General features: G+C 45.9%; 3 protein-coding genes across 4 annotated transcripts; 1 reads left to right on the plus strand and 2 right to left on the minus strand.

Annotated features, from left to right (window-relative positions):
* Window positions 1-372: 372 nt before the first annotated feature.
* Window positions 373-6,803, plus strand: NEPRO (nucleolus and neural progenitor protein). The gene is made up of 9 exons (XM_061453832.1): window positions 373-502; window positions 638-792; window positions 2,395-2,471; window positions 2,576-2,707; window positions 3,052-3,129; window positions 4,032-4,393; window positions 5,116-5,177; window positions 5,579-5,829; window positions 6,322-6,803. Exons 1-9 carry the CDS (start codon window positions 412-414, stop codon window positions 6,716-6,718), a joined length of 1,605 nt encoding a protein of 534 aa, XP_061309816.1. The 5' UTR covers window positions 373-411; the 3' UTR covers window positions 6,719-6,803.
* Window positions 6,804-8,002: 1,199 nt separating this feature from the next.
* On the minus strand, window positions 8,003-10,801 carry TAF13 (TATA-box binding protein associated factor 13). Its single transcript, XM_061453835.1, has 4 exons — window positions 10,705-10,801; window positions 10,476-10,554; window positions 9,870-9,967; window positions 8,003-8,393 (listed from the first exon to the last, which is right to left on the minus strand). Exons 1-4 carry the CDS (start codon window positions 10,729-10,731, stop codon window positions 8,223-8,225), a joined length of 375 nt encoding a protein of 124 aa, XP_061309819.1. The 5' UTR covers window positions 10,732-10,801; the 3' UTR covers window positions 8,003-8,222.
* Window positions 10,802-13,949: 3,148 nt separating this feature from the next.
* Window positions 13,950-18,251, minus strand: GTPBP8 (GTP binding protein 8 (putative)). 2 transcript variants are annotated; one of them, XM_061453837.1, is made up of 7 exons: window positions 17,992-18,251; window positions 17,764-17,862; window positions 17,141-17,271; window positions 16,734-16,833; window positions 16,208-16,326; window positions 15,807-15,933; window positions 13,950-14,148 (listed from the first exon to the last, which is right to left on the minus strand). In XM_061453837.1, exons 1-6 carry the CDS (start codon window positions 18,223-18,225, stop codon window positions 15,849-15,851), a joined length of 768 nt encoding a protein of 255 aa, XP_061309821.1. In that variant the 5' UTR covers window positions 18,226-18,251; the 3' UTR covers window positions 13,950-14,148; window positions 15,807-15,848. The 2 variants fall into 2 exon arrangements, with proteins under 2 accessions (XP_061309821.1, XP_061309820.1); XM_061453836.1 differs by having other exon boundaries at window positions 17,941-18,251.
* Between the last annotated feature and the right edge of the window lie 6,724 nt (window positions 18,252-24,975).

A 24,975-nucleotide genomic window follows, 5' to 3' on the forward strand; every position in this document is an offset into this window, starting at 1 on the left:
GTGCATGGCAAGGCTGCATCTGCACCGTAGTGGGGCGCAGCTGGGCTGGGCTGGGCTGGGCTGGGCTCTCAGGCTTCGGCCCTGAAAGGCAGGAGGCGCGGGAGCTTCCCCTCCGCGGCTCAGGTGCCCGGCCGCCAGCAGCCTCGCTGCGCTGTGCGGAAAAAGGTGAGGTCACCCCAGGCACTGCGGACCCCAGCACCAAGCCCCACCCCAAACAGCTGCCGCACCGCCCGCCCGCCCGCCCGCCTGCCTCCCTGCCTCCTCGCCTCCTCCGGCACTACCGCGGAGAGCAGCACCCCCCTGGCGTGACTTGGTCCGGCCCGCACCCTCCCTTCCCGACCCGCCAACATAGTCTCGCCCGCGTTCGGCCTCCCTCCTGTCCTGCGCGGCACCGCCTCCGTCTGAGGAAAGATGGCGGCGCCCGAGGCGGCGTGGAACCGGGTGGAGGTGCCGTGGCCCGCGAGCAGCGCTACGGTGGCCCTGGCGGCCGAACACCCTGCAGGTCCCCGCCGCGGGTCGGGGCGGGTGGGAAGGACGTTTTAAGCTACTCTCACGGTGTTCGCGGCGATTGGGGGGTGTGTGTGGGCTGTTGTGGTACGCGGTTGGTGCTGAGGCGGTGCTTGTGTCCTGCCCGCAGTGAGTTGTCTGCCGGTGCTGCGGCGCCTGTGCGCCATCGCCTGGAAGCGGCTGTCGGGGACGAGCCTGGCCGTCGAGGGACGCGTGCTGCGGGCCGTGCTCTACGTCTACCACAGCAGGCTGCTCCGGCACCGGCCGTACTTGGCCCTGCAGCAGGTGAGCGGCCCTGGCTATGCAGCAGGGACCTGGCGGCTGGTCGCTGCACTCCGGGCCCCAGTCAGGAGTCGTCTCTATGCGTGGCGCATCGTGTGAAAAGTGTGGAGCAGGCGCCTTTTCGATGTCTTTAAACCTCCTCACGGTTTAGTTCGGTGGGATTCCAGGCTCTCTGCAACCAGTGCAATTTCGGCTTTCCAGACCTCTGGAATCAGTACTTGGATTTTTATACCCATGCTGTAGCCTAAAGTAGATACAATTGCATACATTTGAATACAAGCTGTGTGTAATATATGGTACTATAGAGTAATATAGTGATTTAATTTTCAATTAATTGTAAGGGGGGGTTAGAATAATCCTAGGCTGCTCTATTAGGCATGTTCTGGTTTAAGAACTCTTTAACCAGCTTTCTAGTTGTCGTGGTTTAAAACCAGGCAGAGGGCTTGTTCACTCACTCCCCCCCTTCTTGCTCTTCCCCTACTCCCAGAGGGACGGAGAGGAGAATCGAAACGAATGCAACTCCCACAGGTTGAGAGAAGAACAGTTTAGTAACTAAGGTATAACACAAATCACTACTGCTACTACCGATAATAACAGTGATAAAGGAAATAACAAGGGAAGAGAATACAACATCTCACCACCAGCCAACCGATAACTCGCCCCCCCCCCCCCCCCCTTCCAGCCTGACCAAGCACTAACCCATACCTCCTCCAACCCTGCAGTCTACCAGCGCTTCCGGCTAACTCCCAGTTACATCCTGGCCATGACGTGGTTTGGAATACCTCTTTGGTCAGTTTGGGTCAGGTGTCCTGTCTCTGCTTCCTCCTGGCTTCCCCTCCTCCCTGGCAGAGCATGAGGCTCACAAAGTCCTTGGCCAGACCAAAGCATCAGGCTGAAAGTCAAAACACAGCACTGCACCAACTACCAAGAAGGAGAAAAATGACTGCTACTGCTGAACCCAGGACACTAGTAAAGGGACTGCTAGTATCTTCAAATAACAGTTTTAAATAGAACAGGAATTACCGAATCACAGAACAGTTTGGATTGGAAAAGACCTTAAGATCATCCAGTTCCAACCCCCCTGCCAGGACAGGGACAGCATGTTGCCCAAGGCTCTGTCCAACCTGGCCTTGAGCACCACCAGGGATGGAGCATTCACAGCTTCTTTGGGCAACCCATTCCAGTGCCTCACCCCCTCCACAGTAAAGTATTTCTTCCTTATATCTAATCTAAACTTTCTCTGTTTAAGTTTAAACCCATTGCCCCTTGTCTTACTGCTACAGTTCCTGATGAAGAATCTTAGCTTCTCTGTTTATGCATTTTCATTCTTGAAAGCCAAAACCAAGGGTATGCAATACCGAAGGTATGCAGCACCAGTTAACAGTGGCCTACTCCAAACCTTCACCTCATTCCATATTGACAGTGGTGTGATAAAGGGAACTTTTTCATCATAGTGCAGATACAGGAACATATCAGAATATTCCATTATACAAACCTGCATTTTTTTCTGTTAAACTGATAGTGTCACTTGATAGAGTAACAGTTCTTAGGCCAATGCACTCCTATCTCTCAAAATGCCAGTCAAAGGGGTTTTCTTTTTTCTAGGTAGAGCAATGCTTGAAGCGCCTATGGAAAATGAACTTGGTGGGCTGCATTGAAACCCTGGCAGAACTTATTCCCAAGTAAGTGTTATGATCCCCTATATTGTACTATCCAGTAACAGTATGCAGAGCTAAAGGGATGGGGTGCTAGACCATAACCATCTCTCATCTGTGTATCAATACAGGAAAAATACATCCCAAGGCCATGCAGAGTGCTTGGTTCCCAGCCAGCCTATACTGGAAACAGTGGCTCTGAAGGTATTGGGAGGTTGCAAGCTCATAATGCGTCTACTGGACTGTTGCTGTAAAGCTTTTCTGTATCCTTTTTTCATAGTGAAAATGTTCTTAGAGTTCACCAGCAGCACCTCATGAGGCCAGAACTGGGTCTGCTCTGAGCCCTGTATTGCTGATATACTCAGCTGTGCAATTCATGTGTGCAACTTGAAGCTTCTTTGATAGCCAGACACCTTATTTTCAAGTTATTATGTAGGAACCTTGGGCTGTTGGCTGTCTGCTGTTCTGGCCTTGAGAAACCCAAAATTTGGATACTTGTCTCCCAAATTATCCAGGATATTGCCTGGTGAATTGCCTCTAGTTTGTGTATTCAGCAAGTCTCATTACATGCTGTTTGTTTTTTATCCTTAACTGGTATAATCTTCAGTTTGTCCGTTAAACATCTCTGCTCAGAAGAATTCATACTTTTGAACACTGTGGCTTCAGGGTTGTTGAGTCGGCTATGGTTTGTGTGTTCAAAAGTCTGTTTGTTGTCTGTCTGTTTGATGTGCCTGTCAAGGAGAGGGCTTGTAATTAGTCCTTGCTGCTGAGTGAGCTTTATTCAGCTGGGAGGAGGGGAGTCCTGCTATCCTTTTGGACTTGATTCTAGCATCTGAAGAATTGTATAAGTGGAGAGAGACTTCTTACATGCTGTTACAGAAGGCTTTGTTCTTGGTTCATAGCAAATGTTATGTAGCACTTATGAAATCTTGGAGTTAATGCCAGCCTGCCACAAAGGCTAACATCTGGTACTCTGCAGCAGGCATAAGTCCTGCCTCAATCTGAAATGGAAAGGCTGAGATAAAGTTGTTCTATAATATTGCTGAGTTTTCCAGGAAAATCAGTGTTCTGGGGTCTCGGTTCGAGGAAGTAACTGCTGTTTGTAGCTGAAGGAGTAACAACATTATGTAAAGAACTTGGTAAAACATTCTTTGGCACAAGAAATCTGTCTCCCCAGTAAACACCAGGTAGGCGATTGTATGGCATCAATGCTCATACCATTGTCCCAAGGTGGTACAAGTTGCTTTTGGGGAAGACCTCATGTCAAATGATTTGGCTGTGACCTGACTAGCTGATAAGTTCCAGGTGTGCAACTCAGCAAAGCTCTAGGGAAGCAGAAGGGTTCCTGATCAGGAATTTATGAGTCAAGTCATTCCTGCTTTCTGCTCTTGAGCTGTTCATTAATGGTCAGGCTAACATTAAGGAAGTGTGGTGATGGGACCACAAGAAGATAAACTTGTATTGACAGGAAGTAGGGAAAGGGCAGCTTGGAATCTCTTCCATCAGCTCTCTGCTTGAGCTGAAGGTAGTTGTTCAGTGAACACAAGGTTTTGCTAGAGCAGACTCCATACCTTTCTGTCTTTTCAGGATTCAGTACAGGTGTGTGTTGCAGAGCCTTGTGTCCTTGTATGGCATGTTATCAACATCGCTTCATCTGGTATCTGAGACCCAACAGATGCCTTACATCAGGGGTTTTACCTTCCCATCTGATATCTATAACTTCCTTGGAGTTAATGTTTCTTCTGAGATGAAGAAGCAAAAGGCTAGAATGCTTACAACAAAGAAATCTACCAGCTGGATGAAGAAGTTCTTCCCAACAATGCCAGAGGCAGTGTCAGACGTTGGGAAAAAGAGAAGTTCTGCAACCTGCAGGAGTGCTGTGAAAAACTGTAGCATCCCATGCCTCACGGACATTGGACAGCCAGTTCTGGTGACTGGAGCCAGCAGAGGTAAAGCCTTGTGCCACAGTGCTACTGGTTTCTGACATCTCAGAGACTGACCCCAACTTCTGTCCAACAGAGCCAAGCACTCCTACTATGCACAGAGTGCAGTTCTAGTACAAACTCTCCTCTGCTGTCCTTGGAAGAGGAGGAGAATGCTGCATGAACTCTCACCTTATAAAGCTGTGGATAATGTCAGTATTGTGATGTTTTGGCCTTTTGTTTTTATTAAACATGATACATTGTTTCATAGCAATGCTTGCAGAGAAGCAGGTAATGAATGCAGTATACTGGTCTTGTAAATATTTATTTGTATTTTCCTGCTTCTGCATAGCTGGGGCCCAAGAATAGTGAGGGAAGCTAAGAACACTGTCTGCAGTTCATACAAGAGTAGATAAAGCTGTAAATACAGGATGCAGGTATCCTGTACTTACTGCTTCTGGGCTGTGCCCAAGTCTTCTCCTTCAGTCAGGGCTGTGGGCAGTGACTCCAGGCATTCAGGTGTTTGCATGGAACTTTTGCCCATTAAGTTCTCCTTTGCCACCGTCTGTAAATCTTTGCATCCTCTTCATCCATTGAGTGTAGTCCCATTGAAGTGCTGAGTGCAGGTGTGAGGCTGCTAAGGTGGCAGTAGATCTGAGAGCTCAACAGGTCTGAGAGCATTGCAGTGTCTGTGCAAAGTCTTAAAATGGTCTTCACTTTCTGATGGGAACTTTCCCCTTTCTTTGTAGGGAAGCACCTGGGGCTTCATGTGAAGAGCTTACTTAGACCATCCAGACCTCCAGCACGAGAGGTTTGTATGGTACCATTTTATGCTTTTTAACTTTAAAGACCCTAATTATATCCCTGATTGAAAATGTCCCTTTTCCTGCCTTATTTTTGCTTGTTCAACAAGCCAGGTCAGCATGGAAGCTTTGCACTGAATATCACTACTAATTTCTGCTTAGGAGCTTGAGCATTTGTTGGTATGTCAAGTGAAATGACCAGAGAGCAAGCCAGTAGTAGACAGCAATACAAATTCTTGTTATCTGCCTCTTGTTGTATTCCACAAAACAAGACTGCTCTTCCACTTTCTCCTTAGGAAGTAAGGAATGTTCTCTCAAAAACCTTGGTGCTCTGCTCCTCTCCAGCAGAGAGGGTCAGGCATGTCATGTTTTTAGAAGACTTAACTATTTCTGTTACTCTTTATTTCAGAGTATAAGCATCGCATCAACACCTTTCAAAGCAAAGTCGGCATCACCTTCCTCTCGTATAGCAAAACTGGAGCATGCTGGGTTTCTTGTACAGATGGTCCAAAGAGCTACATCGTTTGGTGAACTGTCAGAGGCACTCAAAAAAGTTATTCTGTGGTGCAAAGGCAACAAATTCAAACCAGAAGCTTATTTTCTGCGTAACAAGTTGTTGAAAAGCACCCGGCTGCACCATGTGGAGGCTCAAGGATGCAGGTAATTTTACATGGGTGTGGGGCTTCTGGGTCTGACATTTTACATTTTAATATTATGTATTTTGCTACAGCGTAGGGAAATACAGTGGTCTAACCCATTCTTTGTAAATTCTAACGGGATCACTCGTTCAGGTTACTGCATGCTCGGACATGAACATTGTGTTTAGCTTCAGTCCTTTGTGAAAGGATTTAAAGGCTACCAGGTGCACCAATACTTAAGAGCGAGGATGAAAATGCAACTTAAATTGTTACCATTAAACGTGCATGTTTAATGATCACGATATGATACAGGGGGTGTCATCTTTCTTCATGGAAGATGAAGACAAGGAGCATTCACCCTGGCTACTATTGTACAAGAGTACAACAAGGTGCTATCATATCTTCTTGGGAAAATGGTAGAGAAGGCTAATAAACCAAATCTCTCCAAACCCCAAATGAAGTAATATTTGAGCAGCTGATAAAGTTATGATTTGTGTGCCTTCCTCCCGTTAAGCTTGAAGAAAAAACTGTGCTGTGTCAAAACATCTGTCTGTAAATACCTCCTGTATGGGTCACAGAAGGCATGCTGGCTAAAGCAGCACCTGCGGGCACGGTTCTGTCAAAGGAGGTTCAAATCATCCGCACGTTTGAAGAGAACTCTGAAGACTGTTTGGCAAAAAACTCCTGAGCTTGCTGGAGTCTGTGATCACAGTGCATCACCCATTCTCCCAGCTTACCAGGATGGGCCTTGGAGCCAGGCACGACGTTCCAGTGCCGACAGAGGCTGTGTCAAACTAAGCACAGCAGAGACCCCTAAGCGGCTGCTGCTAGAAGGAAGCCCTGGCCCTGTGTGGAAAGAAGCTACTGAGAATATGGATATTGATTCTATTTTTGCAGCAATAGGTGTCTGATGCTGGGTATGCAAGGAAGAAAAGGGTCAAGTCATTCCAATTATGTATATAATTTTTTTTTTAAGTAAAACAATCAGAATCCTAATGGTGTCTTGGTAACTCACACTCTGAATTCTGCTAAGGAAATGGCAACTGGTTTATTAGAGTTTTGTAAAACAGCTGTTGTTTGGGTTTGTGTTTTTTTTGTTTTTTTTTTTGTTTATTTGGTTTGTTTTTTTTTGAAGGGTGTACCAAAAAAATGAATAATCTTCATCCTTTCATTTAGCCTTGTCCTGGAACAGAGAGTTTGTTATCCTTACTCAGTATGCCTTCTCTGTTCAACCACATGTTAAGTGCTGCTGTGAAACCCACAGCACAATTAATTACTATCCATGGCAGAAGTTTGTGGCTGATCACTTCCTGCTGCTTAGGACAAAAGACTTGTTGCCAGTTTTCCAATGAAGCAGTCTTACACCCTTCCTTCTGTGCTGCTTGTTTAAGGAACAGCCCTGATTTGCAGTATTATTGTTGTTCAATATTGTCCTTTTCCTGAGACAAGGCATTAACTGAACCTGACTCTGAGCTGCTCCAGAAACAGGCTTTCCCCTGCACAGCCATGTGCCATGGCCTGCAGCAATAAACTCCTGACTAGTGCATGTGTTCCTGAAATCTTTTAAGTGCAATTTCTGCCTGCTTGGCAATGTAAGGCACAGCTACTCTGACGTGTATTATGAAATAATGTTAGAACAAGCAATGGCGTTGATGCTTTGTGCCAGGCTCTTGTAACTAGGTCCTAAGATCAGGATCACCAGGATATACTAAGAAAAAATTGTTCCCAAATGCAGACTAGAAATCTGCTTTGTTGTAGAGCACCTGTCTAACAGTGGTAAGGAAAAGCTGTAAGTGAAGTCAACCTATTCCAGAGCTATTTGCCATTTTCTAGGCTTAATATTGGTAGAAAACAAAAGAGCTATGCCAACTGGGACAGAAGAAAAAAATAACCTTCCCAGCCAAGGAAGTGATAAAAGCCCCTGTATTACAGACCTTGTGTGAACTGATCAATTCAGTTATGAGAACTGGGGACAAACTTAAAATGTTTTATTCAAAGAGCATGTACAGAGCAAAGAGCAGAATTCCTATAGCAGATTGGGCTTGAAGGCAAGTTGTCTCATTAACTGAGATCCATTTTTTAGGTTTCCTGTCACAGGAATACCCAGCAGTAACTGAAACAGTTGTAGAGAATCATACATAATTAGCCCTTTAGATATCTGATTCAACACAGTTCTACTTTGGACTTTCTGCTACTGCTCTTTTCTCAATTCATAGACCAATACAAAAATACCCAAGTATACCACATAGACAACATCCAGCTGCTTGAATACTTCTCAGAAAAGGCTGGGAGTGAGGGCAGACATTCCAGCAGTGACCTCCATTCTGAATAGTTCCTCCAAACAACATGCATGATGTTCCTTCCTTTTGGGCAGCAAGTGCCCAAATAATGCCTCAGTGCAACTTGTGCACAGAATCAGGATCCATAGTTTGCTTCATCAAAGGCCTTTCTGGCTCGTTTCAGTTCTTCATTCATAGTTAGGAGGTCTTTAACTCTGGCAAACTTCCGAGGGTCCTTGCGTATCAGAAAGACAATGTCCTCAACCTGTACACGACCCTGCCGTCCAATTGACATGGCCTTGTGTGTCTGTTAGAGGAAACAAGGAAAGTCAACACAGTTCCTTTGCTCCTTAATTATTTTTTAAGCTCTCAATTCCACTTTATTTCTTGCCACTTTATAATCAAAAAGTAAGCAACTGCAGGATCTGGGCACCATCATAGTCTCAAGAGAACTTCCCAGTATACCATGGACTTACTGTTGCTCTGCTGTCCCTGTCTGCCTATCATTTATACCCAGCACATACCACTTGTCGTGGTTTAAACCCAGTCAGGTAACTTGTTCACTCACTCCCAGTGAGTGGTGCCGAGCTGACAACAATCAAGGTCCGTGTCCGTCTTCCCCCCCCCCTGCACCGGGGCTCTCCCCTTCCCCGCTCCCGGAGGAACGGGGAGGAGGATCGAGAGAGTGCAACTCCTACGGGTTGAGACAAGAACAGTCCAGCAACAAATCACCACCGCTACTATCAGCTAAAACAATGATAAGGGAAAATAACAAAGGAAGAGAATACGATACCACCGGCCAAGAAAGCGAGTTCCACCCAGAAGCTCCTGTCCTTCCGGGTAACTCCCAGTTACCCCCCACCCCGGGCATGACGTGCTGTGGTATGGAATACCTCCCCGGCTAGCCCGGGTCAGGCGCCCCGTCTCTGCTTCCTCACAGCTTCCCCTCCTCCCTGGCAGAGCATGAGCCTCACAGAGTCCTTGGTCAGGGTAAACATCATTTAGCAACAACCGAAAACATCGGCTTCACCAACACTGTTCTCAAACTAGAAGTCAAAACACAGCACTGCACCAGCCAACACAAAGGAAAAAACATGACTGCTACTGCTGAACCCAGGACACCACTATATAGATGTAACAGTAACAGCATCAAAACTGAAGTCAGATTATATGTAGGACTCCCAGCCTGCAGAGTGCTTGAAGGTGAACAGCAGCAGGTAGAACATGGAGGCAATGTGAGGTAACTGTCACAGGACAGTTTAGGGCATTTTGATGTGGGGAAAGCAAGACCAATCTTTCAAGGAAAAGGGATCTGCAAACAGTCGGAATAACTGGTGTGGTTTTGTTTTTTAAACAAACTTTCAAACAGTATCTAATTATCTGGGACAGCAACAACTTCAAGGCCCACCTGCATTTCTTTTGTAGTGCAGAGCTACAATCCTGTCCATGTAAAGACATCGGAAGAACACAAAAAGTCAGACTTTCAAAGCTGAGCCTTCTCTTTTGTCAGCTGCATATACAGTGATGTCACAGCAAACCCCAAAGTCAGTTGTGTATTTCCCCCCTCCCACCCAATACTGAGCTTAAGGACTCCAGGCACCATTTTAAATCCACATAGAGCAAGATGCATGGATTTTGATTTAATCTTGGCAGAGCAAGGTTTAGGTTTAGCTTTTTCCTACTAACATCAGAGTTTTGGGCCTGGGATAATGCAATATTTGAGTCAGAGGTATTAACCCCTTTGTTGAGAATGTTTTGACAATGCTGTCTAGAGCTGACTTACCATTTCTGTGATAAACTCTATTACCAGGTCCTCAAGAATGTCCACTGACTCTGTGTAAGGGTTCTGGTCATCCCCGAATCCATACATCATGCATCTTACTGCAGAAAGAAACACTCAGCATGAGGCTTCTTTCATCCATTTCAGCTGCATGCATCTAGTTAGAGCCCACACATATGTAGAGGATGGCACTTGTCTGTTGGGCCAGATGATTCTTGAACAAACATACAGGAAATAAGCAGACAGACAGAAGGCAACAAAACCCCAGTGCTGTATATACATAAGCATGGACAATGATAACCTTTAAATATGGATTTATCCTACCAGGTACTGACAGTGTGACTGACCGCTAGCACACTTAGGTTCACAGAATGAATTAGCAATGTTTTTTAGGGGGCCTACACAACAGCTTTGTGCACTTTCAGCCAGGGCACAGAATGGAAGTCGAAGTTTTGTTAAGTAAAATAAGCCTGTAACTCCACAGCTACCTCCTCAGTGTTTCAGCTGTGTTTAGGGGAAGGGCATTGTCCTTAAACCAATGCTGCAGTAAGTTCCGCAGCAAGAGACCCGTCAGCGCGGCGCTGGGCTTTCTGGCCGGGCTCTACTCACGTTCTTTGGAGAACAGCCTCTTCCTCTTGCCTTGTCCACCATCCAAGCCGCATCCAGCTTCTTCCGCGTCTTCTTCAAACTAGACGAGCATAGCGGAGGAGAGACGGCCATCAGCGTTCGGTGCGGCGGGCCCCCTTCCCTCCTCTCCCCTCTCCTCACATCTGGGATGTGACCAAAAGGCTCCAGCCCAGCAGGAAGAAGAAGCACACAACCCCTTCCCATCACTCACCGGCGCGTCCTCCTCTTCATCAGCCATGCTGCCAGACCGCGCAGGGCGCTTCCGGGCGGCCGGAAGGGCTTCCGCTTCTCTAGTCCCGCCCCCGTGGGGGAGGCTCCGCCCGCGGCGGCCGTCGGTACCCCAGCGGGGGGCGGTGGGTACCTGAGTGCGTGGCCGCTGCAAGCACCACCCTGGCGGCGGTTCTGCTTCCAAGGTCGGTGTCGTTCCCGCTGCTTTGGTGTCAGAAGGACTTTAACGTTGTGAGTTTTCTTCAGGAGGAAGAAAGCCCCTGTAAAGTTTTAATTCCCTTTTGCAGGTGTAGACCTTGCTTCTTGTTTTAGTTCTCTAGCTACAGCAACTACCTATGTACCCACCTCCCAGTGCAGGCAAACGCTTGCCTTGCTTGAGAAACGGTTTGATGCATGCAAAGAAACACGGGGGTAGGACCAGAGAGCTCTCTCTCCCTGGCTGGGGTGCTGCTGCCTCTGGCACCAGCCTGTGTCAGTATAAGGACTCCAGAGAGCTCGCTGACCCAGCACACACAGCTTGGGGTTGGGCTGTACAGGCACTTGCCTTGGCCCAGAAAGGGGTGATTTGGGGACTGCAGGGAGAAGCTGGAGTATGGACTGTTTATCTTGAATCAATCACTATTGCTACGGACTGTATAACTAACTGTAAAGCAAATAGCTTTGCCCGCAATGCAAAGATGAGCATGCTTAAGCCTGTAAAATCCTATTCCTGCAGAAGCAGGGATGCTATGAGCATCGTTTTCTTCTTGTAATTTCTTTAATTTACAAAAAAGTTGTATTTTTCCAGATTTGAATTGTGGCACAAACTAATTACTCTGAGATTGATTTGGCAACCCTATCCAAATCTGTATATGATACCCATTACTAGGATGTCAGATGAGGATAATGTGGTTTGAAATGGACCTCGTGAGGTGTCTGGTACAGAAACTTCTTGGAGTTACTCAAAAAGGGTGAAACGTCCATCCACTTTCTTACCCTGGTAGTCTGTGACGTGTTCTCACCACGCAGTCACGTTTACTGCATCTCCTCTCATCCCAAAGCTTGTGAAGAAGGTACATTTATCATTGTAACAGGTAATTACAGAACAGCTAATGAGATCAACTTCCTCTTTGCCTTTCATTGGGAGTTGATTTGTGACTTAAGGCTGACTGTTCCTATGCACTTACATACTAAACATAAATGTGTGTGTTCTGCAAATATGAAAACCAGTGGATGTGCTGTATGAAAGCTCAAAGTAAATTTCAGTTTGCATCTTCCATTTTTGGAGAAATAGCAGCAGTGTCACACAGAAGTCAGTGGGCCTGTTACTTTGGGGTTTTTCGCTGGTACTAAGAAGCTGAAAGACGGTACACTGCTTTGTGACAGGGTCTTATGGAAAGAGGATCCCAAATGAACTCCTGGAATTTCCCTTTCAGATCCTTTGTGACTTGGGAGACAACACACTTTTGCTGATGCCCAGGTCTGTTGAAGAGAAACTGAAGATGAAACTTAACAATATTAAGGTAAGATACTGGTGCCTGCCCTGTCAGGCTCCATACAAATAAACGTCCTTGTAATCTGCATGAATTATAAATACTGAAGACTTTATAGCTCTTAGACCATTAAAAAACAAAAAGAGGTGAAAGGTGAAAGTAAACTTGTAGGGGTTTTATTCCTCTTCTGATCTTTCTTATAAATGCCATGGTTTTAAATACAGGCTAAGTAAATATAGATACAAAGGGAGAAAACTGCAAGCCGTTTTAGTGCTTGAATGTAGCACCAATATGGCTTAGACAAGACAGAAGACTGGGCTTTAATTTTCTCTCTATTGTTTTTAGCATGAGTTGGGGTAAGTTCCTCCTCCTTGCTTGATTAAGTGATTATGGAACATGTAATCATGCTTGGCAGGTATTGTTTCATATTTTATTTTTTCCATCACAAGTTTCTAGAATTTCTGAAATCTTTTGTAATTGGGGCCGAATAACATATTTTTTCAGATGAAACAGAATCTCTAAACATCAGTGCAGCATCTTTTATCATGTCCAGGCACAAAGGCAGCTGTGGTTCTGATGTCCTGCTGAATCTACACGGATCTTGATTCGATCTTGTTTTGCCCTGTTAAATACTACTTCTGAACTGTACAATAGCTTACATCCTTCATAAATTGTTGTGAGCAGTTAATGCTGATGCTTGAGAAACACAAGTTTCTTGTGTCTTTGTGAGGTTTTGGTTTGAGAAAAAACTTCCTCTTAATTTTTCCTTATAAAGAAAAATCCATTATGTCTCCAGTAGGAGGCTTACTCTCCTAGTGTAATAAACGCCTTGTTCACACAGGGCAACATTTTTTCTCTAGGAAGCTGAAGAAGGGAAACGTGCAGCCGAGATGCAAACATTGGAGAAACAAGAACATACTGGAGAGCAGTCAGAGTCTTGATGAAGCAGTGAAGGATCCCAAGGAATGAAATCAAAGTGAGTACAGTGCCTTCTGGTGTCTGTCTCAGCAGCCTTCCCTACACACCATCTTCTGTGCTTGCATCAGGAGTGAGAGCAACAGTCTCATCACAAAAGATCGAGTGGAGGAGAACTTCCTGGAGAACAGCATTAGCAAAAAGAGTACTAAAATTTATTCCCTGCCCCACAAACCCCCTTACTGCTTGGCATACTATGTTCTCCATCATTCTCAATGTTTTTCAAAGAAAATACTGGTTCATGTAGCTACATCTGTGCAAGTGGTGGATTTATTGTATTGTATAAACTTTGTAAATGTGTCACAAGCGCACAAATGCCACTGCAGGTTACTAGAATACAGAAATGTGAGCTACCTTTCCTGAAAAAATATCTGCTGTGTATTTACATAAACACTTGATGGGTCTCAGTAATTACCTTATTGAGCAAACCAGTTTTCTGTGGTTATATATGAAATGCGTAAAAGCAGACTAATTATATCTGAAGTAATTAGAGATCCAGTATTCAAGAAGTGTTTGGACAGTGTTAAATTAGTGTTAAAATAAAGCTGTGCTTACGGGCTTAGTGCTGCAGGTATTTCTTAGGAGCAGATCAAATTGCAGTTACCACAGCCAGTATTAATATCATTTATACAGCTGAGGAAAGGATGCCTGCTTTCCTCTTCATTGGTGGTGCCAATTGGCTGTAAATGCATCGGATGAGAAGAAAAGCTACAGGGCTGGTTATAGTATATTGCAGAGAAGGTGGCTTCTCATCTAGAGGGCTGTAGAGGTAAGTCACACCTTGTAATTTATTCACTAGTCATTTTTATTTTGGGATGTAATATAAGGTCAGTTTGCCTTTTCTTACTTCTGTTCCTTTCGTCATAGTATGCCCAGTTTGTAGGATGGGGAAAACCCACAACTTACTTCTCCCTCCTTTCACTCTTCTGTGAATGGGTTCTGGTCCTATTTTGTTTCCACAACACTTAAGCAGGAGAATGCTGTAAGATGCATAAATAGAATTATTGACATAGTACCTGGTCAAGGTCCCTACTAAAATGCATTCTATGCTATAGCGACTGTTGCAAAAATACCAGCTTTGTAGTGTCAGGGTTATAGTAACAGACTACACCACACCCCAGGGGAAGAAAGACGAGAAAGTACTGCTGAAAGAGCAGAAAAGATGCACAAAGTGAAATCCTTTTCCACAGAAGCTAGTACTCGACATCATTTCTGTAAGTAACAGATGCAGAAGAGGCAAAGCTTTACAAGGCAATGCTGGGTGCCTGCAGTGTGGTGTATACACCACAAACAAGACATCAAAAGCTTTTAAAACTGAAATGATCTCCACTGCTTCAGTACACTGCCAGGCCCATCACTGATCAGTGAGGGGGGAAGAAAGGGGCACCGATTTCCGAGTGTAATCAACTGTGGTGTTCCCTCCTGCAGACGGCTGAGCAAAATGTGAGTGATTCCAGTGTTTGAATCGCTTGTAAATGAAGATTTTTGACCAACACAGCAGAAAACTGAGATGTGTCTAGAGGTAAAGCTGGTTCTTCATGATAAGGTTGTACCTACTGTTTCTAGTACAGCAGTAGCAAAATACATGACCTAGCTCTGCATGGCTTCCACTAAGGAGACACCTCAAGGCAAGGGTCATGGGGTCCAGTTCACAGTCTGCTGCCATTTCAAAGCATTTTTAATATAAATAGATTTACCAGCCACATCTACTGTATTAAAGTGACTAATAAAAGATTTCCTAGCACTTTAAGGGGTTTTGTTTAGAAGAGGGACTAAAAACGAACTAACCTTCTTTTAGATATACAGGCTTATCTTCAGAGGCTCTTCAGTCAAGGCTGAGATCTTGGCAAGATTTATGGTCATTTTAAGATACTAAGAAAAGATTATTCCCAAAGTATTGCCCTGCATGTGTTCATATGTTAAGATACTACTGCACTTCCCCCTAGGATAAAGCATCCCATTGGCTCATTTGTTCTGGAGCATTTTGGTATTAGAGGTAAAATATTACGAGAGTCACAGGTTTGATCGCTGCTAAGACGTGGAAGCTAGAGATCCAATTGACCTATTGACAGCACAATGCAGAAGAGTTACAAAAATAAGATACATGAGAACTCCTAAACACACCTTGAACAGAGAACGTGGCTGTTTCTACTCAAGGTCACCTTAAAGCAGGCAGGTTGCATAGGGGCTGTGGTTTAGCCCCTGCTACATAAACAGAGAAGCAAACCTGTCATTCAATTCAACTTGGCAAGTATAGTTTGCTTAATGTTAGAGCTATAGTTTTTCTTCTCTAGACTAAATGCCTTTTTATGAATGGGATTACTAGACTATCATCTCTCACATCTTAAACACAGTAGAGCTTAGGCATGCAGTGGTAGCTCTTTGAACATTTTGGTGGAAGGAGAGGAAACGATGCATTTAAACCCTAGCTTCTCTTTAGAGGTTCTCTTTCCCTTTTTCTCTTTGGCACAGTCCCAGAGGTTTTATAAAACAGTTTTGTAATAACCTGGATAAATTCATAGTGCAAACTTCCTGAACCGATGAGTTTCTTAAAGAAAAACTTTAGCCTTATAAATATTTATTTATCAAAAAATGAAGCCTAGTACCTTGGGTTATTTACAACAATCCAGATTTGTACCTTTTGTTCTGGAGGTGCTGAACAGGTGAGGAACCAGTCTTTTCAGCTGGCCTCTACCATGGGCAGGTTTCCAGTAACATGGGCTACAAAACACCTTAGCAGATGAACCCCTGAAAACTCCAGGGAACTGTGGAAACAAAGAAGAGATGTTGACACAGCTTGGAGCAATACAAGCAAACTCAGCCACTGGCTGTATTAAATGTAATTTCCTGCAGTGCAGTACAACTTTGGTAAACAACAACTACAACTTGCTACTGTTAACACAACTCCAAATAGAATGGCAAAGCCCACTAGCACGCAGCACAGGGACTGCTGCCCCCTCGGAAAAAGGCCAAAGGAAGAAGCAGCCTTGAAAACGGAACTCCATGCACATGCATGGCTGCAATGGAGAAGAGCTTTACCTGACCAGGAATAGCTGAGGAAAGCATCCCTGAGTTTTCTCCTTTACATACTCCTGGATCTCCAGTACATTCTTTAACAACAGTCCTCTGGAAGCTCGGTCAATTTTTGTTAACACTATCTGCATGGATCCAGAAAGGGAAAATTAAAAGAGGAAAAGAGGATTATTTTGCTGCTAGCCTGAAACCTGCTAAGAGTCCTGGACCATCCTCCAAGGTAGGCTGAAAGCTCTGAATCATATCTGGGGGGAAAAATAGTACAATACAGTTCACCAAAATGCTTCTCTAGCTTGCATAACTAGCAGAACATTTCAAGCTCCTCAAGCTGGGCACCGAAAAAGAAAGCGTCCATTTAATAAATCAAGCAAAAAATCCCTTAAATTCCACTTACCCCTTTCAACACATTTATTAACAATAAAGGGGCTGTTACTGCTTTGGTAAGATAACTTGGATAAGCTCAGGTAGAGAGTACATGCCTTTATAGATGATCTATAGTTTATAACCAAGATAAGAACAAAGCATTACCTACCACATAAGGAATCCCAAACTCTTCCAGCATCTCTACTGCAATATGATCTGTCTTATGGAGTCCTGCTACACCATCAACTAACATAAAGGTCCTCTTCAAGCTGCCAGAAACACAAGCAACCGTTGTTTCATGCCTGCTCTGCTACTTCCAAATTCATAAGCAAGAACAAGTAACGTAGAATCTGGGGACAGGAAGGGCCAAGAAAATCCAATCTCAGGAGCCAAGGGCCAGCATGGAGCAGCATCATAATCTTCTCTCTTATTTTGATCTAAGCATGAATCACATTACAGTGATTCCCAGGGAAACAATGTCAGAACTAATCAACAGTACCACTGCTGCTCTTCCTGCATTTACCATCTAATTACATGACACTGTATCAGGTTTTCATTGCACTGTAGGGCCCTTACTTGTGCCGTTCCTGCAGGTAAGCCTCCACCATCTCCACAAAGTCTTGCGGGGCACGGTAGCCATATCCTGGCATATCCACCAGAGTAAAGTACTTCCCTACTTTGAAGAAATTCATCTTCTTGGTGTGGCCCTGTGGAGAGTATGTAGGTAAGGTGAAGGAAGGACATGGTTTTAAAAAGTTGCTTCAAGCAGTCGACTAGGAGATGTTCCACCAAATGGTACTTATCTGTACCATACCCTACACCATGCTATCCCCTGTCCAAAGAAGGCTGCAAAAATACTACAGTTGCTCTAAGCTGCCTGGGCTCCTGCCTTTGTAGTAATCCTTTGTGGCTCTATCCTTAAAAGAGACTAAAAATGCCTTCATGGGTCCTCTGCTCAGCTTGCACGACTCTTCTGTCTGGCACATGTGCCAGCCCTGGCTGTAGGGCTAAACTAGGCTCCTTCCACCTTCTCCTTTGCTACAGCAAGGCCCACATCAGCCACAGGCTGGCAGCCACCATGGCTGGCACGTTCTCCTGCTGCTTCCAAGAGCTTGGTTCCTCCTGCCCTTCTCAGCCTCATCCTCTAGGCTGGCACCAACCGCTGACCAAGGGTGCAGGAAGTTACAAAGGTCACTCACCGGGGTTTTTGACACTCTGACCTCCACTTCTGGGGACAGCGAGAACAAGGCCCGGATTAAAGATGATTTCCCCACGTTGCTTCGGCCGATGAAGCACACCTGCAGGAGGAGAGGCAGTGAGAGACTTCCACACCTCCCCTCGCCAGCCCCCCCGGCCGCGCTGCGCTGGTACCTGACCTCGGGCAGGGCGAGCAGCGGGGCGTGTGCCATGCGGACGGCGGAGCTCACGTAGTCGATGGGGTGGTCGCGGCCGGACTTGAAGAACGCTTCTGCGCGCTGCAGGGCGGGAAGGCCGGGCTGGAAGACGCGGAATCGCGCCGTGTCGGTGCCGGGAGCCAAGTACCGCTCCAGCTTCTGCAGCGGGAACAGGAGGCCGGTGCGGCGGCCCTGCTCCAGCCGCAGCACCTGCGCCAGGGCCGCCAGGGGCGGCGGGGTCCTGACCCCCGCCCGCGTCAGCAGCATCCCGAGCGGGGCCGGCGCGGGCAGGCCCGGCCTGGCCCGGAAGGCGGAGGGCGGAGCGGGGCCCCCGGCTGCCCCCGCCCGGCCGCTGCGGGGAGTGCTCGGTGCTAGGTGCGGCCCGTGCCCTGGTCGCAGGGCGGTCCTGCATCGGGGTCCAAGAGAGCAGCGCGTCTCTCGTAGGCTCGGCTCTTTGTGTCTGGCTCTTGCTCGTCTTCTGTTCTTTACAGACCCAGGAACATAGCTGGGCTGCTGCGGGCTCTGTACGCTGGAGCCCTGTTTGGCCACGAAACGGGGCAAAGCAGCAATGTCCTTCAGCAAGCTCCGTCTGTCCGCTGCAACGATCCGTTTTCCTAAGAGCTGGTCTGATGTTCGACCTTGCACCCAGGCCAGCCTGAGGGCCCTACGGAGCCCTGCCTCTCCTTTGAGACAGAGACACATTCTTCTTCTGCCATCAGAGTCCTCTGTATAAAGCCCTGAAAGTTTGGCAGGTTTAATTATTGCAGCGAATAGATTTAAGGCCAGGAAGGACCATTAGAAGATAACACAGGCTATATCCTACTTCTCTTTTACTGAGCTTGGTTGCAAAGCTCTAGGGAGGAAGTTCTATCCCCTAAGAAAAGGCCAGACAGCAAGCTGTATGTTCCTCAGACTTCAAGGCTTTTGGAATAAAACAAACTGTCTTGGAGATACATACGCTTCTTCTCAAATTCATGATCAGTGAAAGCAGTTACTGGTGACAGGCTAATGGTGTAAACACAGGGGAAATAAACTGTATTCTGTGTTAGCCCTGTAAATTAGGCCTCTTATAACCAACTTTGTTTCGCAGTAGGACAGAGCTCAAATGCTCCTACCTCAGGACAGACCACAGTCACAGGCTGCTATGTGCATGCTTAGAAAAGCACTCCCCAATAAATCTACAAATTACCTTTATTTAGTTCTAAACCAGGTCAAATCCACAGAGAGGTCTCTCTCCTGCCATCCCTAGTGGTGCAATAGCCATAGGTACATGGTTTTAAGCGGGAGAATAAACCTGTAAAGAATTACTTCAGGAGCACTGCTATGTTTTTTCTTGTAAGGCAGCAGCCTAACTTATTGAAACCTGTGGTGAGTCTAGCAACAGAAAAACTGCAGTGGCCAGAGGTGCTGCTTGTTAAACACTCTGGTGAACAGGTTTCCAATTTCTGTGCCAGCTGTGACATGCGAAACAGAGCAAGTGTTTTGCCTCAGCGTCCCACGCAGCTCACCACTGCTGACAGCAGACCTGTCTGCTTGAAATTACCCTGCAGTAGTTATCCCTTACCAGGTACATGCTCTGCTTTAGCCCTGTAAAAGGGCTCCAGCACGAGTGTGATGCGAACAGGGAGATGAAAGCTACAGCTAGAGCCTCGGCCCTGGCAAAAGCCCGCACAAAGGGACTGTGCAGCAGCACAAATCCAGCGCTGCAGAACTGTGCTCTCCCAGGGGCTGAACTGTTAGGAACCACTGAGCAACTCCACAGCAGCATGCTCTGAAACACACAGGAGGGTAGCTAAAACCAGCAGTTGGTACCTCAGTGACTGGGAGGGGAGAAGGGGGACGCAAGTCGCTTTGCTAGAGGCATGATGTACCTATAGAGCTCTTTAATGGGGCTCTTGCAGAATGGCTAAAAACAGTAAGGTAGCAAGTGAGAAACAACACAGAGGAAATGGGATATCAAGCAGTTGTTGATGGTCCTCTGTGACAGACTGTAATCCAAAGAGTCAAAACCCAAAAGGTTAATTGAAGAAACACAAACATGATTTTCACTGTCAGAGAGCAAGAAGAATCTTCAGAAAAAAAAAAAAAATTAAAAAAGAAAATAATCACAATTTGTGATGAAATTAGGCCTCACCCCAAAGACAACTGGACTAGGCTGCACCACATGCTGCTGTAGAGAATTCTCCCTTCCCATTTATCAGGAGTTTTCCTGTCTTAGTTTCCAAAATGACCGTAGATTCTTTGAGGTGCCTGGATGCATTTCTCACAATTAAAACCCAAGTAATTAGGACCCTTGAAGCTTCTGATTTTCATGACTTGGATCATTGTTTCTTGCTGCTTCTGCCATTTAGTGCTGAGCTATGTCACCCACAAATTCTGTGGCTGAAATTACGGTAAGCCTCACACTGCAGTGGTCTGAGTGTGATCTTTGCATCTTGACAGGCCTCTAAACATGAGAAATGGTTGTTTTGCACTTAACCAGCAAACAACACAGCACTGAAGCAGAAGCTGCACTGACCAAGGTGCAGGTTGCTGTCTGGGACTGTTTGATAAAATGACTTTTGGAAAGCACAGCTCCAGCAACAACAGTCAGCAGCAATGAAAGAGCCAGCTTGTGCCCAGGCAGCCCTTCCTGATGCTTTGCAGTCCCCTTCCTGGCTGACCCTTTGAGTTCAAATTTAGATTGGATATAAGGAAGAAGTTCTTTACTATAAGGGTGGTGAATCACTGGAATGGGTTGCTCAAAGAAGCTGTGAATGCTCCATCCCTTGGGTGATATGATTTAGTGTGAGGTGTCCCTGCCCATGGCAAGGGAGTTGGAAGTAGACGATCTTAAGCTCCTTTCCAACCCTGATTCTATGATTCCATGACAGTGACTTGTCAGCAAGTTGACAGCATATAACAGCAACATGACAAATGCAACCTGCTTTGAGTCCCACCCAATCTGCTACATCTCCACAATGAGATGTTAATGATATTCCTGTGAGACGTCAGCTTACATAAGGGCAGAAGTGGGAAAGTACTGCAGCAGCAGCAGCTTTACTAGGTCTAGGCATGCTTGCCTGTGTCTGTGTGTTTCACATCCCCAGGTTACACAGCTGTCGGGCCTTTCTACACTCTTCACAACCCTTCCAAACACAGCCTTTTTCTTTTCTCTTTTAATTTTCTTTTCTTTTCTTTTCTTTCTTTTACCCTCCCATTATCTGTTATAGCATCTATTTAATTTTTTGGCGAATTGGTTACACAGCTGATAGTAGCTACCTGGGCTTAGAATTGGGGCATTAATATGGTACAGAGAAGGTAAAACACAGAAGACAAGGCACTAAACTCCTCAGGGTGCTGGGGCTCTCTGAGGGGGCAAGCCTCAGTTTGTCCACAAACCTCAGCTGGTCTGAGGGCATCAGTGAACCTTGGCCTGATTTATTAGCTTTGTAGTACCTTGTGCACATGGACCAGGTTTAAGACTGACAAGGTGGGTGATTGCCCAAACCCCAGGACAGAGCCTGTCTAAGGCTGAGTTAGAGCATTACAGGTGCAAGGAGGAGAAGAGGGTAGAGAACGGGGAACTCCATGGCTTCCACAGAGCTGGAACATGATCCTGATCTTTGTTGTTCATTCATTGCTTCTATTCATGACTGACCACATGTCAAGGTCTGCGAGCCTCATTTCACATCTGAACCAGCTACTGAAGGAGCCATGGCCAAAACCTCACCTAAACTTCAGTAATCAAGAAAAACATCAAACCACAAACCAAACAAGCTTTTCAGTCCCAGCACACTAACATACAGAAATGTTGTTTAGCTTTATAGGAAATGCCATATCACTGCACTCCCTCCTTCGTGCAGCTTTTAGGCCTCTACCTTGCTGCCCCTCATCCTTTCTAGTGCAGCCAGATAAGCTGGTGTAAATTGCTGCCTTGCGTGGTTGCTGCAGAATGACACCTGGAGGATGCAGACAATGATTCTGCTGACACAGCGCCATGAAACTGCTCCTGTCACATTTATAGACACAGCCCCATTCCATCCATCTGTTGTCATCTATGACTGTTTGGTCACAACACAGTCTGAACTCTGCAGAGCTGACACAATGCGAATGAACGCAGAGACAAGAGCTAGAAGAGCAAGAAATTTGGAGGCTATCAAAAACTGCTGCTAATTCTTTGTGGTAACCTAACTGCTTTATCAAAAGGCTAGCAAGCAGAAAACAGCACTGACTTTAACTGATAGCTGTAGCTACTGTGGTAAATGGGTTTCCACAGTGCACATCATCTGACTGCACGCAAGTCATGCTCAGCTCAGTCTCATTTCTGCAGCAGCTAAGCACGCATTGAGCACCTACACATATAAATCTACATGCAAACAGCTGCTCCACCAGCAATCTTATTGTAGATTAAGACCATCCCCAAAGCTGTAACTCTCCTTGGCTCTTACTAAGAATGTCACAGACAAAGCAAACACACAGAGGAAGACTTATCTTCCTTTTCTCTCTTCACAAACTGCAGGGCAAGTAAGATTTTATGGATACCAACGAAGATGTACCTTAGGTTAGCAACAGCCCTCTGGTGTCGATGGTATTCAGGATATGTTCTTGTTGAGCTCTACTTATTACATTTCTTTTCCCTTTTCCCAGATTGGTCAGGTTTTCATCCAGAAAGACTTGTTGCAGTTTCTATTTGAATGGCTTAGAGTCTCTCTATCCTCCAACAGGGATAAGAGATCAGAGTCATGTACCAGAGCCCACAGGGTTCTGTAACCAGCCTTGCCCCTACTCCTTGGTCTATTTACTCTCCAAGTCATCACAAATCCTTCTGAAGGAGGGTGGATAGAGCAACCTAAGCCTTCTACAGTCAGAGTTTCAGCCCATTCTCCTGGGCAACTGCCAGAGCAACTAAGAACTTTTCTTCCTTTCTCTCATTGGCCACCCATCTTACTTGTGTGTTCACCAGGTGATAATGAAAGATTTGACTGGAATGTGTGAGATTGAATTTATAGCTGTTATAGCTGTTTAGGTATCAATTGGCAGGCTTCTGTGCTGCCATGGGGCTTGCTTGTCATGCTGTATATTAGAATCTAGTGCTCACTGGTGTCTGCTTTTTGTTTTCACTGCTTGCTGTACTGCTTATTGTCTTACTCTATTGTGTCTGAAACATTTTGATAACAGCAATGGCAGTGTGCTTACACAGAGCCAAGGCCTTTTCTGCCTCTCACCCCACCAGTGAGTTGGGAGTTGGACACAACAAGCTGGGAGGGGACACAGCCAGGACAGCTGATCCCAACTGACCACGGGGCTATTCCACACCATATGGTGTCATGCTGAGCATGTAAAGCTGGTGAAAGAAGAAGAAAGAAGGGGCTTTCAAAGTGATGGTGTTTGTCTTCCCAAGTCACCATTACACATAATGGAGCCCTACTTTCCTGGAGATGGCTGAGCACCCATCTGCCATGGGGAGTGGTGAATTAATTCCTTGTTTCACTTTGCTTGTGCATGCAGCGTTTGCTTTACTTATTGAACTGTCTTTACCTCAACCCACGAGTTTTCTCACTTTTACTCTTCCAATTCTCTCCCCTGTTCCACCGGGAGGAGCAAGTGAGCAAGTGGCTGGGGCCGGGGTGGGAGGTGGTTAATTTGCCGGCCAAGGTTAAACCACAGCAGCAGGAGAAAAAAAAATTGCTTACTTTTTTATGGGACTTCCCTGCTCCCCCCCTCCCCTTAACTTACACCAGACCGAAAGGGTTGTTCTCCAAAAAAAAAACCCCAAACAAACAAACAAAAAAACACCATAAAAAAATCACCCACCTCAATAATTCTCCCCTTACCCATAAATAAGAGCTGTCTCTTCCCAGGCTCAGGCCTTCCCCAGCAGGCATGCACAACAGAGAGCACAGACTCATTTTTTCACTTGGTGAGCCTGCCCCAAAGGATTACATAAAACTCTCCTCACACCCTGTTCGCTTACAGGTTGATGGCAGAGACCAGGCTCCAGCACCACCAGCTGTGTCTCTTCCATGTTACCACTACTTCAGTTTAACAACTTCTTGGTACAAGTCCCTTCATATCCCTACTATTATGCTTGAACATGGTGAACTGGGAGACCAAGTATGCTCTCACTTCACGGTAATTCTGAAGCTTGGTACAAGGGTTCAAATCTAAGTCATCCCACTTGCAAGCTATCACACCAACCAGTAAGAAGAAAAGCAGGATGCTCTACATGCTATGATTCATACATTGAAACAGAAAATTAACAGGAAAAAGTGTATTTTAGCGACTTCTCATTTCATATGTATAAACACATGGACGAAAGTGGGAGGTAGATTTGTTTCCCTAAATCTACATGCTCTAGGTAGAATAAGACTGGATTACCTCAGAAACCCTTATAAAGGGTTCATATCTTTTTGCTCCTGTGCCCTCTGATGTCTGTGATGAAGTAACATGTGTGCTAAAGTGCCCAAACTGGCAGAGCCCTGGCCAAAATAGGCCTGACCTGCCAAGTGTTTTCAGGATGGCTGGCAAAAATCCTGACAACAGACAGCGCAGCTACTCCAGCTCCAAGCACAGCAGCTACACCAGCCCCAGTGACAAGTACAGCAGCTACGCAAACCCTGGTAACAGATACTGCAGCCACTCCAACCACAGTGATAATCGCTGTAGCTAAACCAGAGGACCAATTCGTGCCCCTATATGCAAGGGGAAAAGCAAAAAAGAGGTAAGAAAGATGAAGCAAGATGAAGAAACAGTGCACTTACTACCCGGGACAGCATCTGATCAGGAGTTATTACTACGTGAATCAGAGGAAGAAGAGGTGACTTCTCAACCCCGGACCTCAACCAAGCTACGGAATACGCAAAAAGATTTTATGTGTCAACCAGGGGTGCACATCATCACCTGGTTGCTCAGATGCTGGGACAATGGGGCCAGTGGTCATGAACTAGAGCATAGGAAAGCTAAGCAGCTGCGATCACTGCTGGGGTCCAGCTGGGTATTGGCCCATGAGGGGATGGTTCAAAAGGATAAAGGTAC

This window comes from Pezoporus flaviventris, unplaced genomic scaffold (assembly GCF_033815535.1).
Source record: "Pezoporus flaviventris isolate CSIRO_AGI_PZ_B2104156 unplaced genomic scaffold, CSIRO_AGI_Pfla_v1 ptg000015l, whole genome shotgun sequence".
Lineage (NCBI taxonomy): Eukaryota > Metazoa > Chordata > Aves > Psittaciformes > Psittacidae > Pezoporus > Pezoporus flaviventris.